The 12,916-nt window shown below is 41.3% G+C and overlaps 2 protein-coding genes across 4 annotated transcripts; one reads left to right on the forward strand and one right to left on the reverse strand.

Annotated features, from left to right (window-relative positions):
* Positions 1-392: 392 nt before the first annotated feature.
* Positions 393-3,231, reverse strand: fkbp14 (FKBP prolyl isomerase 14). 3 transcript variants are annotated; one of them, XM_086218656.1, is made up of 5 exons: positions 3,215-3,231; positions 2,149-2,287; positions 1,609-1,760; positions 1,394-1,521; positions 393-850 (listed from the first exon to the last, which is right to left on the reverse strand). In XM_086218656.1, exons 2-5 carry the CDS (start codon positions 2,235-2,237, stop codon positions 692-694), a joined length of 528 nt encoding a protein of 175 aa, XP_086074782.1. In that variant the 5' UTR covers positions 2,238-2,287; positions 3,215-3,231; the 3' UTR covers positions 393-691. The 3 variants fall into 3 exon arrangements, with proteins under 3 accessions (XP_086074782.1, XP_086074781.1, XP_086074780.1); XM_086218655.1 differs by lacking the exon at positions 3,215-3,231 and adding an exon at positions 2,402-2,501; XM_086218654.1 differs by lacking the exon at positions 3,215-3,231 and having other exon boundaries at positions 2,149-2,488.
* On the forward strand, positions 2,641-11,071 carry plekha8 (pleckstrin homology domain containing A8). Its single transcript, XM_086218653.1, has 13 exons — positions 2,641-2,858; positions 3,294-3,410; positions 3,517-3,672; positions 3,793-3,914; positions 4,138-4,296; positions 4,404-4,444; positions 4,581-4,693; positions 5,992-6,292; positions 6,998-7,083; positions 8,537-8,595; positions 8,769-8,970; positions 9,073-9,134; positions 9,230-11,071. Exons 1-13 carry the CDS (start codon positions 2,795-2,797, stop codon positions 9,425-9,427), a joined length of 1,680 nt encoding a protein of 559 aa, XP_086074779.1. The 5' UTR covers positions 2,641-2,794; the 3' UTR covers positions 9,428-11,071.
* The last annotated feature ends 1,845 nt before the right edge of the window (positions 11,072-12,916 follow it).

A 12,916-nucleotide genomic window follows, 5' to 3' on the forward strand; every position in this document is an offset into this window, starting at 1 on the left:
CTTGTTTCCTGCTCCAGATTTAGTTCCATTCAGTTTAGGGAGCATTTCCTTCAAGAGGCTCTTCAAAGTCTAACCATTTTGCTCATGACTCACAGCAATTATTCATGAACTGAAGGAAAAGGTTCCATGTAGCTGGGGTCTACGGGCTAATTTATCATAATTCTTCTAAATCTTTGTAAGTGATTGAACTCCTTCGGAGCGTATGTTGCAGCTTTCCTGCTGATTAACTCTTCAGGACAGATTACTTTCTCTCTGATCATTTCAGAAGTCAGTGGGAAAAGATGAGGGCAGAGAGGTTAGTTTGATACTAAAGTCAAGGACAATACCGCCCTCTAGTGATTCACAGGGACATGCACGCGCCGTCTAACGCCACATCAACTGCATGAAGAGAACACATACACTGTTTAGACAATGTTTTATTTAAAGAAAAAACACATCCGTTTTCATTAAAAAAAAAAAAAATTCCAATACTGCAATTCAAATACATCTGCGGTGTCATTTTCAGTGCTTGTAGAATTGAGACATGAATATTCAGTATTCTGGACGTCATACATGAAGGTAGTGAATGCAAGTTCAGTCAGACGTGAGAAGGAGATTCATGTAACACTGACCAGTAATTAAACCACAATGCTGTTTGGAGTTTGACATAAATATTATAACTTATTTTTAAAAAAAAGAAAAAAGAAATCAGTTAAAGTTCATCGTGCTGATAGGTGAATTCCCTGGTGGAGATGAAACCATCTTTATCCTCGTCTTCATTTGTGAAGATATCATCGACCATCCCTTCGTGATGCGTGTCATTAGCCGAGTACCCATGTTTCTCAAACTCCTTCCTCAGGTACTCTTTCACCTGTGGTGCATGCAGAGCAGGTAAATGCGTTCATAAAAAGCAAACAAACCAAACCAAGAGTCACTCTCTCCTTCAACTCCAGTGGTTCAGGAGGTGCAGCCAGGCAGCGGCTCATCACCTTATCTCTGTCTTGGCTACGTTGATTTCGTGCAGCACTACAATTCTCTCTGGCCGGTTTTGCATTGCTTTTGCAATCAGGGCCCCCCGGCTTTAGAACGACCTACCCATGACTGACTCCTTTTCATATCCCTTTTTGAAACAGATTTTTAAAGCCATGAATTTTTGTGAGGTCATTCTTTTAGTGTCCTTGTATATATTATTATTATTTTATGTTCTTGTATCTTTTATTGTCTTGTTTTAATTTAATTTGGTTTTTGCTTCTGTTTGGGTTTCTGTTTTTAATTCAGTGTCCTGGAGTTTCCTACTTTCTGTCTTATTTGTCAACTCTAAAGGCGCCTTATAAATAAAGTGTGTATTATTATTATGATCGTAATAAAATCCTGAGGCAGCTGTACTGAAAAGCAGCGTAAAATAATTACACACCTCTTGCCTGGAGAGCTTCCAGTCATCATTGAGGTCCATCTCCCGGAATGACTCATGTGACCTGGGACCATTCTTGATATCGATGAGCTCGATGTCAAAGATGAGAGTGCTGCTGGGAGGGATCTTTCCTGTAAACAAACAAAATAATAAAAGATGCGCAGATGTGTGATGCTGGAGCTGACCTCTGTTTGTGTGATATAAACACTTTATATTACCTTGTCCTTCCTTCCCATACGCCAGACCTGGAGGGACAGTCAGTTTCCTGCGTTCTCCTGAGCACATGTCCTGCAGACCCTTGTCCCAGCCCTTGAGCACCTCTCGAATCCCAAGGGTGAACCATACTGGATTTTTATCCCCGTGTTCTCGACTGTCGACAGACACAAAAATCCATCACAGTGGTTTTTGACAGGGGAAAGTCCAGTACATACAGACTAGATGTCACACAGATGCTTGCAGTGGAGTTCTGAAATACACACATGCAACCCCATCCAATATATCATGATATATGTTAGCGCTATTGATGAACAGCTCATTATAATAACTAAATATATGCAACTAGCTCCATTTATTCTGCAACCAATTATACTATACACATACATACAGCTATCTCTATTCAATATGCAAGTGAATGAAACAATTCCTGATGTCCGTGAGCTTTACACTGATAACAGCAATAATGATCCTGATTGGACAAAGTTGCAAAGCCAATACCGCAGCATTCTTTAAAGTTTTTTCCCCCCCCCACAAAATATTACCTGGAATGAAACAAGGTGCCATTACTCTCCAAGTAACCTTCGTAATGGACAAGAAGCATGTCTCCATATTTTGACTTGCGGTAACACATCAGAGGTTTATGTAGAACTTCAATTTTGACTTCAGGCTCAGGCAGTTTACCTCCGTTGACAAATACAAACAGTGAGTACAGCATCGAACAAATAGACAGAAGATTCATTCTGACATGCAATTCTATTCATTAGAAAAAATAGAAATTAAAAATGTAATCTTAACCAGTTTTTCCCAATTAAAAGTCATCGGTGCATAGCAAGTTTGGCAACTACGTGGCAACCAACTTCTGCAGTGAACGCGACCCTAATTCAGCTATTCTCCCACCTCTCATTTCTATTGGATGATTCCCTAAAGTCCCGCCTTAAATCTACAATTCCTAAATTTAATTGGTTTTTAATGTGTCAATCGAACTAATCCACACCCACTGTACGTAAAACCTTAACTGCTGCTTAAAATACCACTTATAGCTCGATTCAAGAAAAAGTTTACGCACTTTTGTCTACGTCTCTGAATTATACAGCCGTATACGCTACTCCTGAAACCTCTCATTCGGGGCCCGATGGAGTCGCTGCAATCAGCTGTGCGCCTTATCTCGCTATGATAAACAAGTAATGAATGGCAAAAACAGTTACTCAAACAATGGAGGGAATGCTTTATAAGTGGACCAATTACATAAGCGGTGAGTTATTCCTGCGTTCTTTGAGTGTTTTTGGTTGTAGCTGCCGTTTTAATGAGCGCTAGCTAGCATGACAGCGTCGTACATAGCGCTCCTGCATTGAGTTTCTATGGACAAGCTAACGTTAGCTAGCAGTTTGTCTGTCGGAGCTTACGCACCTCTCGGAATTACATCGGCTATTTATAACTGGCTGGGTGACGAATTTAATGTTTGATATATTTATGAGGTATTAACACCTATTGCTGGCTAGTTCGAGTAAATTTGATCCCACCATCTGTTTTTTTTTTTTAGATTAACTATACCGATTAGTTATTGCTAACATAGCATAAGAGTAAAAGTTTAGGAAGCCAAACAGATACCTAGTTCAGCCAGTCAGTATCGAACATCAGGGTCATCCGTTAAACTTCAGATGTCGTAATGATGCTACGTTCCTTCCAGGGTGGCAACCACGTTGGTTTGTACTAGATGGAGGAACTTTGTCTTACTATGACTCTCAAGAAGATGCATGGAAAGGTTGCAAAGGCAGCATTAAAATTTCCGTTTGCGAAATCCAAGGTTGGTATGGCCTAGTTTATCTTTTACGTCTTATTTCATTTTAATACATTCCAGTGGCCTTTTGAATTGAGTTGTATGATCCTAACTAGCTGTTGCTGTGTTATAGTGAATTCCTCTGACACAACGCGAGTTGACCTGACCATACCAGGAGAGCAGTACTTTTACCTCAGAGCCATCAATGCAGCAGAGAGGCAGAAATGGCTGGTGGCACTGGGAACAGCCAAAGCCTGCCTGACAGACAACCGAACAAAGAGAGAAAAGGGTAATTGTTCGCCTTAACAACAGAATAGAGCTTAGAAGAGAATGCAGCTACTCTTCTCAAGAATGTAATATTTGCTTTCCACACATTCATCCCATGCATGTGCATCTGTTACTATTTCAGAGCTCCAGGAGAATACGGAGGCACTGAAAACTAAGATGTCTGAACTTCGATTGTATTGTGACCTCCTGCTTCAACAAGTAAACAAAATCAAGGACACTGATGAGCAAGGAGATACTGCTGAGGTAAGACTGAATGAGCTGATGAAATAAGAGAAGCTGCGGGAGATCATGTGAAACTGCAACTACAGACACCAAGTCACTGTGTGTGTGCTTGTTCTGGCAAAGAAGAGCTTGAGTTAATAGATTTTATATTGTCGTACACATTGACCTTTATTTCTGCATGCTAGTGACCACTGAAGTCACGGCGGTGTTGACAATGGGAGTTTTTTTTATGTGCCCTTTTTAGACTGGCATAGACACTGGAAACATGGTGAAGACGACATGCACTACGTTCCTGAAGACTCTAGAGGAATGCATGCAGATAGCTAATCACACTTTCACAACAGACATGGCAACACAGAGCCCACCAGGTTCTCCCCCAGTAGCAGCTATTAAACCTCAGAAGGTACATGTCTTTTACCGCCGCTGTTCTCATTAGACTGTAATAATCATTCGTGAAATGTTAGAAATATTTGCTTTTAATTACCTGATGTTTTTTTCCCTCCTCAACAGATTAAACCTGTCAATCATTTAAATCAGAACCTCGGAGAAAAGTAGGTTACTTTTGTCGTTATTGCTTTTACCTTGTTCCCTCTGTGTCTACAATTATCGCTCACATCAATGTGAGGCACAAATTGAACACCCTTTCATCAGTTTCCCGACTTCAACACTCGCTGATGTATGCTTTAGATGGCGAGATATGTCTGAAACTACAGCAGAATCAATTGCACATGACAGCCATAGCCTGGACTCGGGAGCAGAGGGACCAGAGGAACCAGACAGACAACATCCTTCCCCATCAGGTAAGTCAGGTTAACCATGATTCACTTTCTGTGCGGCAAAACAGAAAACCTTTATTACATTCCATAAAGGAAAAAACCTCCCAGCACAGATGGAGCCTGGTTGTTGTGTGTATCATCTGAACTGATGTGATAAGAGTGTTTTGTTGTTGTGAATGGACAGTGATGGATGCCTTTTACATTATTGCATTTCCTCTAGCAGTAACAAGGATGTCTTATAGAGGCAGATTTTGATGTGAAATAACTCCCAACAGTCTATAGTTGATGATTTATTTTTTTGACATAAATATTCTATGTACATAGGTCATGTACCATGTCATATTCATGTCATTAAGAGTATATAATTATTATTTAAATGCAAAAAGCACAGCATAAATGCTTGTCTCTCTTCAGGCCTTGGTCGTGTAGTGATCTCTATGAAAGGAGGAATCCAAAATTCTTTTCCCTTTGAGTGTTTGAGATTACAGCCTGAGAGGCTGAGATAAGAGTCAGGATTTTGCTTGTGAATACGTGTAATTGAATTCAGATCAAGATGAGAACTTCAATACCAAAGTTTTATCACGTCACACAAGTCACTACCTCTCAAATTCCAGTAACCTTGTATTAACCAGCCAGTGGCTCTGTCGTCTCTCCAGCAGTGGACACCATGTGGCCTGCAGGACATTATGTTATCACAGTGTACGATTGGTAAACATCGCATCTCAGTTGGATGAGGTTATAAGCGGACCTGTAACACTTTAACATAAGCAACTGTGACACTCTAAACATTTCAACCTATAGAGGTCAGTGCAGTTATACAAAATGTCGTATCTTGCTGTTCTTGACATACACATCAGTGACTAAATAGGTCACTGAGCGTAGATCGTGAGGTTTGAGTCCCCGCACCTCACCAGTGGTTTCAGAGACACTGCAGGAATTTTTTAGTCACCAAAATTTTACTTTTTCAGCTCCAGATATTCCTCCAGTACCTTGTTTGAGGAGTAATTAATGTAGCAGACATGTTACACCCAGAGTGAAGTCACTCCACACTAGGAGAATGTGCAAACTCCATACAGAAAGGACCCTGGTACAGATGGGTCTTAAACTTGGGATTTTCCTGCTGTGGGGCAACAATTGGAACCACTGTGCGGCAAAAAACAACTATTATAAAAAGAAGCTTAGCTTAATAAGAATATAAAAAATGTGACTGGAAATAATTAAAAGCCATATTCTTAGTGCCTGTTAATTTCCAGGCCATACTTCTATTAATAGGAGTCATTGTTCTCTGTGCTTGTCTGCTCTGTCGTTCATCATTGATACAGCCAATGGCAGCAACCCTGTAAAGGAAGAGCAAGACGATCCGTCTCTACACACTACCCAGAACCCCTGTGAGCCCGACGACGTTGAGGAGAACAATGCTGAGGAAATAACGGAGGCCATACAAGAGCACAAGACGGACCAAAGTCCAGAGAAGGAAGAGGGGGATGCTGCCCAGCCTCAGCACGTACAGGAAACCGTTCCAGACCAAGCTGAGGTTCAGAATGACCAAGAGAGTCTCCAAGATTCCACGGAGCCTGAAGACACAGAGCAGGTGGAAACATTCTTCAGCACAATGAGTCACAGGTATGAACATGCTACTCAGGAAGGCCACATCCTTTAGGACACACCCGTACTGCGATATTGCACCAGTGAAGTATTAAGTTAAAAGTATTAAAGTGCCCTCAATGCACTGCACTTCTGCTGCTTCTTCAGACCAGACAGGTACTTTGTGAAACTTTTATAGATATATAGATATAGATATATAACCATGTTGCAGAGTAGAAATGACTAATAACAGGTTTTAAATCATTGAAGCTGTCATGATACATGTTTTATAATAGTGTGTTCTCTCTTGATTACATGACACAGAGAGACCCTCGTCTGATATTTGGGTTTGTAAAGTTTTTTTTTTGGTGTTCTTTCCATTTCTGAGAGTGTTACTGAACACTAGTGTGTGAAGAGTGTAATGTTCAGCTTTGAGGCAAGTATTACTACCATGATGGGGAGCCCGATTCAGCTGCAAGATGAGAACTCACTTCGAAGAGTGTTTTAATCCAAAATTGATGAAACCATTTATTTGAATATTTAGTAAAAAATGCAGCTCAGTTATGTTGTAGACAGTTTCTCAGGTATTGTGAGGCATAGAACTGCATGACACTTGTGTGTGAATCGTTTCTCTGGCTTTGTTGTTTGTATCCTTTTCATTTTTTTGTTTGATTCAATAAAAGTTGGGGTGACTTGTGTCTAATATGCATTATTCTCCTGTTTGAATCTGTTTCACTTTTTTAGATTTAGTGATTTAAGGCTGGACGACGACAATGGTATCCCCACACAAGAGTTTTTGGACTCATGCTATGCAATAGTACCTGTATTAGGTAGGCCTGTCACTTTTCAGTCTCCTCCTCCTCATCTGCCACTCTCTTCTTTTCTCACTGTACTCGTTCAACTCAAAAAACTACGACTTTCCTGTCCCCTCGTGTCACTTCTGCATGTTCTGTCTATTACGTGGTCTACAAGCTGGCGTTGGTGTCCTTTTAACATCTACTTTATTTTCCTTCCGCATCTTTTTTGAACTCTTTTATTTGTTCTTTGTGAAAAAAACTCAATATTATGATAACGTTTATCATGTTGAATGTGTGTTTTTGTTCTGCACGTAAGTAGTACATCTCACCTGTATGTATTAGCTCAGTCAGTGCAGCGGAGTAAATACTTACACAAAGCGCCGTTGCAGGAATAGAAGATCCATTCACAAAAAAGTAAAACCACTGAGTGGCCAGACAAGTTAAACGCAACAACTGTTCGGGAGGTCAACCATCAGCGACGAGCTGCGGAGATAATAGAGTTGTAGGATGTCAACCTCGGTGATTTTTGTTTTCTGACTGACTGCCACCTGCATGAGTCAAGATCACGTTTGTGAAATTAGAGTTTGGAATCACAGAGTAACTCACCACCCTTCAACCACAAGAACCAGGGATGCTCCACATTGATTCTTTTTGTCAATATTTGAAAACTGCTTTGATGTTATTATATTAAAAACAAGTTTACATGGTATTCACAATTTTCCAATCATGTCGGCCCATTATGGTCCAGACCCTGTATAGATAATAAAACACACATACAGGGCACTTATATTAGCGCGAGATTTCAACTACAGTCCAAAACAAAATACACATCATGCTCTGTTTGAGATCTCGACCTAACATTCTAAGAAATGTGTCCAGAACTGAGCAGCAGCTGTTGATCCAGATGTTCAGATGTGTTTCCCAGTGAGGAGGCTAGTGTCACCATTCTGGTTTGAAGTTGTGGGACACAGTCAGAATTATGTATTTACTCATGCCACTACGGTGTCTGTTGAGCAGACTAAGCTTAGCTCATCTTTACACACACACACACACACACTCTTGACAATTAAATAAGACAACATATTATAGTATTAATATATTATCCTGGCTCTGGGTGAGATGCAAGTCTAAATTTATCTTTAAGATAAAAGTGGTGAGTTTAAATGGACTCAAGAGCTTTAGAAATCACCTGCATGAGTGTAAACTTCTGTCAGAGCTGCTAGCACCTTTATAAACAGCTGAAGCCTGTAGCCTACATGTCACAACTGTCCTACAAATCAGAGACGCTGAGACAAGTCTGAGAAATCCTCCGTCTCTGTCACCACTCCGTATTTCCCGTCTCTCTCAAAGAGATGAAATTATCCTCTGAACTAGTTACTCTGTCAAGCTGTCTTTGATGGCCTCAACATTCTATTTTTTTTTCAAAGATACAAAATGGATTCTTCCTAAAGAACAAAGAAATGATGATCGATGTTTTTCTTCTCAGACAAGCTGGGCTCCACAGTGTTTGCACCAGTTAAAATGGATTTTGTTGGAAATATCAAGGTAAGTGGACATGCGAGAATACTTTCCTCTCACTGCAGGATTTAGAACTTTATCAGCTCGCAGGCTGCAGTACAGGATGTACTCATTAACATGTCATTGAAATGCAAACATACAAGATCAACACTTAATATCCTGAGACTATATCTGAGGGTATTTTTCTCTTATTTCGGAAGAAAATCCACCAGAAGCTGATGTCCGACCCCGACAGCTTCCCCACGCTCCAGTCCATCGTGCTGCATGAAGTCCACGCTGACGTTGCCCAGGTACGCAACTCAGCCACCGAGGCTCTGATGTGGCTCAGGCGAGGCTTGAAGTTTCTGAAGGAGTTTCTGTCAGAGGTTAACGCAGGAGAACAAGACATCCAGGGAGCCCTCAGTGAGTTACAACCCCCCCCCCCCACACACACACACACACACAAATCCTTTTAAATTCGTCCTGTGTCAAATGTTTTCATAATCGCTCTCTTCTGTCACTCAGATCACGCCTATGGGAAGACCCTTCGCCAGTACCACGGATGGGTGGTTCGAGGTGTATTTGCTGTAGGTCGCGTTCTGTTTCCGATGTTTATTCTGTCTGATGTTTTTCCGTGCTGACTGCTGCCCTTTCTTTTTCTTTTTTTTTTAATTCACATCAGTTGGCCTTGAGAGCTGCTCCGTCTTATCAAGGTTTCACCGCTGCCTTGGTGTCCAGAGAAGGCGATGAGCTGAAGAGCAGCTTCACAAGCGGGATGCACAGGGACCTGGATGTTTACCTTCCCGCCATGGAGAAGCAGCTGGCCATCTTGGACGACCTCTATGAAGAATATAATCTGGAGTCGGACGAGGTGGTGTAAAGATAGTTCAAGGACGAACAAAAGTGAATCCAAGGCGTTGAAGGAAGAACTGCTTCAGTCGCATCTTGTGTACAAAATGGTGTGCGCATGTCCCGTGTCAGTGTGAGGCATTAAACTCTTCAAGAATGGAGGATTGAACAAATCATGAATGTCGGCATTAAGGGGCCACAGCAGGCCAAGCAGTCATCAACAAAGAAGTTACTGGGTTGAAGGCCATGCAGGGGTTTGCAGCCCCTGACTCGGATCATAATGCCGAATGGTGGCTTTTTCCTTTTTTTTTTTTTTTTTAACACGTTTTGTCACTATTGTGAATTTGTATGTACTATTTATGTTTTAAGGTACATAATCACAGGGTAACTTCCCAGATTTGTTGTCCCACAGAGTTGATGAGAGTCCAACCCCCCCCCCCTTTGAATCAGAACGGACGAAGGCTGAAACGAAGCACTACTTCGACAGAAACCTTGTTACATTACTTAGTCGATGATCGCATATGTAGGTGATGGCTTTAGCATACGGGGCCATCTTTTAGTGTAAAACCGCAACCTTTTATCTTGCACTGACTGTTGAAGTTAAGTGGAAATTATTATCCTTTTTGTTTGCTTGTTTGTTTTCTGTCCCTTATTTTATTTTATTTTTTTTTAAATCTGTTTGTTTCGTTGTATGTCAGTGACTCTCAATGGGACCAAAAAGGAACTGTCATGTGAATGGCTTTAGCCTCTGCTGCCTATAGTACCACAACACAAACGAAATAATACAGTGTTGACGTACTGACACCTGCTGATTATTTATGTGGAAATTGTCTGCACAAACCTATGCATAGTATGCATTTTCTTCATGTGTATTTATTGTCTCTCACCTGATTAATGCCATCTGGGTCACTGTATGGGTATTTGTATCAGAGCATGCACTTGGATTGTGAAGTGGGTGCCAATTGAAATCGAATGTAGTTGACAGCCCCGAGTTAATAATCTAAAATACGTTTGTTTTCCTTCATCTCGGTTACCGACGGCAGCAGTCTGCTACACAGTTCTCATCCAGAAACTCCCCTGCAGTGAGTGTTGCTAACAGCGCCACTTGATATTTTATGATTTCTGTTTAACAATTAAAAAAAAAAAAAAAAAAAAGATTGTTAAGACACTATGTTCGGGCCATAAAGTTACTGAGCCAACTAAAAAAAAAAAAAAAAAGAACATTCTCACAGGATTTCTGCCGCGCAGTATTCTTTTTTTTTTTTTTAGCATCATTCTAAGTATTCTGTTTACTCTTTAAAAATGCAAACAGTCAGTTCGTAAACAATAAAAAAGCAATTTGCAGCAGGTTTACATGATTCATGTGCAATAGGCTGATCTCCTGTTGCGGATAAATTCCGATATTAATCCCTAAACTATGTAATTGTAATATGACAAACCTTTGTTTTTGTTTTTTTTTCTAAGAATGTACATAAGATGCTATTTGATTTGTACTTAATAAATATAATTCAGTTTTACTAGTTTGTGCTCATTATTAAAGTCAGTGTTGTGCCACAGAGGTACAGTAGTACGTTATTGAGCCCAGATAATGCTGTGTACTGCATCGGCGTGTACGTTTTCTGATATGGAAACTGATTTTTGCAGAGTGCAAGTGAGAAAAAGAGTCTGGGAGTAGTTTACAATAATTCATTTCCCAGGGGAATTTATTATTTTCAGTGAACTGAGTAAAAAGTTTGTTTTAGAAAGTAACACATCCTGCCTCTATTTAAAGTCTTATGTTTGATTACCACATTTTAGGTATCGCTGCTAAAAAAAAAAAATCATATTCACCAGCATTTTCTTACTCCCTGATTTTGGCATCTGTCTCTGTAATCCTGTGTGGGTTTGGCCCTGGTACATCGTTAATTGTATTCCTTGTAATGTTGCTCCCGCGGGTGACATAACTATATTGAGTAACTAATCCCTCCATCTCTCACTGACCTTCACTTCTCTTCATTTCACTTGTCAAAACAGGTATTGTGGTTTCTTCAACAGCGGCTCTGAGCTTTAATAGCACTTTATCCGGCTGTGTGTGTTAAATGAGTGTTTTGCGTGAGCAGTATTGTGTCCCCGGCCAGGACTACAGCACCCTGCGTGCCAACCATTCCTGCCTGTAGGTCAGGGATTTTCTCTTGGCCCAGGACAACAGCTGGGCCCCTGCCTGCTTCCTGTCCCCACAGTTGCAACGCTGCACCAACCTAACCTGCACTAAAATAAACCCTTTTGTTGGAAAAAGTGTCACAGGATCCTGCCCAAGAAAAGCCGAAGTGGATCCTGCAACTGTGATGAAAAGTGAAGCGGGTCTGTTAAAAAATCCTGAGGACAAACAGAACATGACTTTATAAAAGAATTTGCCAGAAATTCCTGACCTCCATAAATAGTCAACTTCCTCTCGGTGTGCGGAGCAGATCTTTTCATCATGGACTCCAGTTGACCACTGCACTCCAGTGAGTAGAGACATCTCCGGTACAAATTTGCACACGATGGGATGGATTTGCCTTGGTAAGCTTTTACTCTGGTATCTCGGTGGACAAATTGTCCTGATGTCATTTAGACAAGAAATACAGCAAGCTAATAGAGTTAGGATATCGCATCCAACCACAAACATCCCTGCTGTAACTCTGGCCGGCTGCCCACCCCCACTCTGCATCAGTGCGCCTCATCTCCAGACTCACTGAGCTCTGATGGCCCACATCAAGATAGAACAAAAAAACGAAAAGCTACTGCCCTGTCCTAGAGTTCACTGCATGGTCTATTTACTATTTAGACCAACGCAGCATTTTGCAAGAGGCTGCTGACAGTGTCTATTTTCCAACTGATGGCTGTTTTAGCTAAGAGTCCTCCTCTAGAAGAACATCAATAGCATCTCTATCACTGCGTATTGGCTTTCTGAAGAGCCTCGGATCACTGTCACCACTACTACATCAACAAGCTGCTGACTAACCCCTGAGCAGTGTTAAAAGCTGCATACATGCAGGAAATCTCTGAAGGTATGCAGGAATGTATTGACCTCGACAACTGTTGATCTGATCAATGTCAAACTTTGTGTGCGCGTCGCTGGTGCCCCGAGGAAGAGCAGTCTTGGATCTGACGAGCTGTAATGATCAAAGCCACTGACATGAGTCCCTGAGATGACAGAGCTTTGGAGGTGACACAGTGAAACGGCAAAGCTATTGAGATGACAGACTGAGATCAGAGAACCATAGAGATGACACTGTGATGCCAGAGGTTTTTGGATCTGGCACAATGACATGACAGAGATTTTGAGATGACAAACAGAGATGACAGAGCTTTGGAGGAGACACACTGAGCTGATGAAGCCATAGAGATGACAGAGCCTTTTTGATGACACGCTGACATGGAGAGCAATAGGAAACACTGAGATGACAGGGACATATTGTGACATCACACAACCCACGGCCCCTCAAACACCAGGCACCGCACCAGGGAACAAGATGAACAAAACATGATTTTCATCCCC

The sequence above is a fragment of the Aulostomus chinensis genome, chromosome 11, assembly GCF_037954235.1.
Source record: "Aulostomus chinensis isolate RoL2024-O1b breed Wild chromosome 11, RoL_Achi_v1.0, whole genome shotgun sequence".
NCBI classification, from domain to species: Eukaryota; Metazoa; Chordata; class Actinopteri; order Syngnathiformes; family Aulostomidae; genus Aulostomus; species Aulostomus chinensis.

What these genes read in the sequence shown, in the direction of transcription:
- plekha8 (XM_086218653.1), top strand. Translation starts at nt 2,795, where the DNA reads ATGGCAAAAACAGTTACTCAAACAATGGAGGGAATGCTTTATAAGTGG. An exon ending in AGCAAGGAGATACTGCTGAG is followed by an intron (nt 3,915 to 4,137) that starts GTAAGACTGAAT and finishes TGCCCTTTTTAG; the next exon opens with ACTGGCATAGACACTGGAAA. An exon ending in TTCAGCACAATGAGTCACAG is followed by an intron (nt 6,293 to 6,997) that starts GTATGAACATGC and finishes TCACTTTTTTAG; the next exon opens with ATTTAGTGATTTAAGGCTGG.
- fkbp14 (XM_086218654.1), bottom strand. Translation starts at nt 2,345, where the DNA reads ATGAATCTTCTGTCTATTTGTTCGATGCTGTACTCACTGTTTGTATTT. An exon ending in GGCACCTTGTTTCATTCCAG is followed by an intron (nt 1,761 to 2,148) that starts GTAATATTTTGT and finishes GTCTGTCGACAG; the next exon opens with TCGAGAACACGGGGATAAAA. An exon ending in GTATGGGAAGGAAGGACAAG is followed by an intron (nt 1,522 to 1,608) that starts GTAATATAAAGT and finishes GTTTGTTTACAG; the next exon opens with GAAAGATCCCTCCCAGCAGC.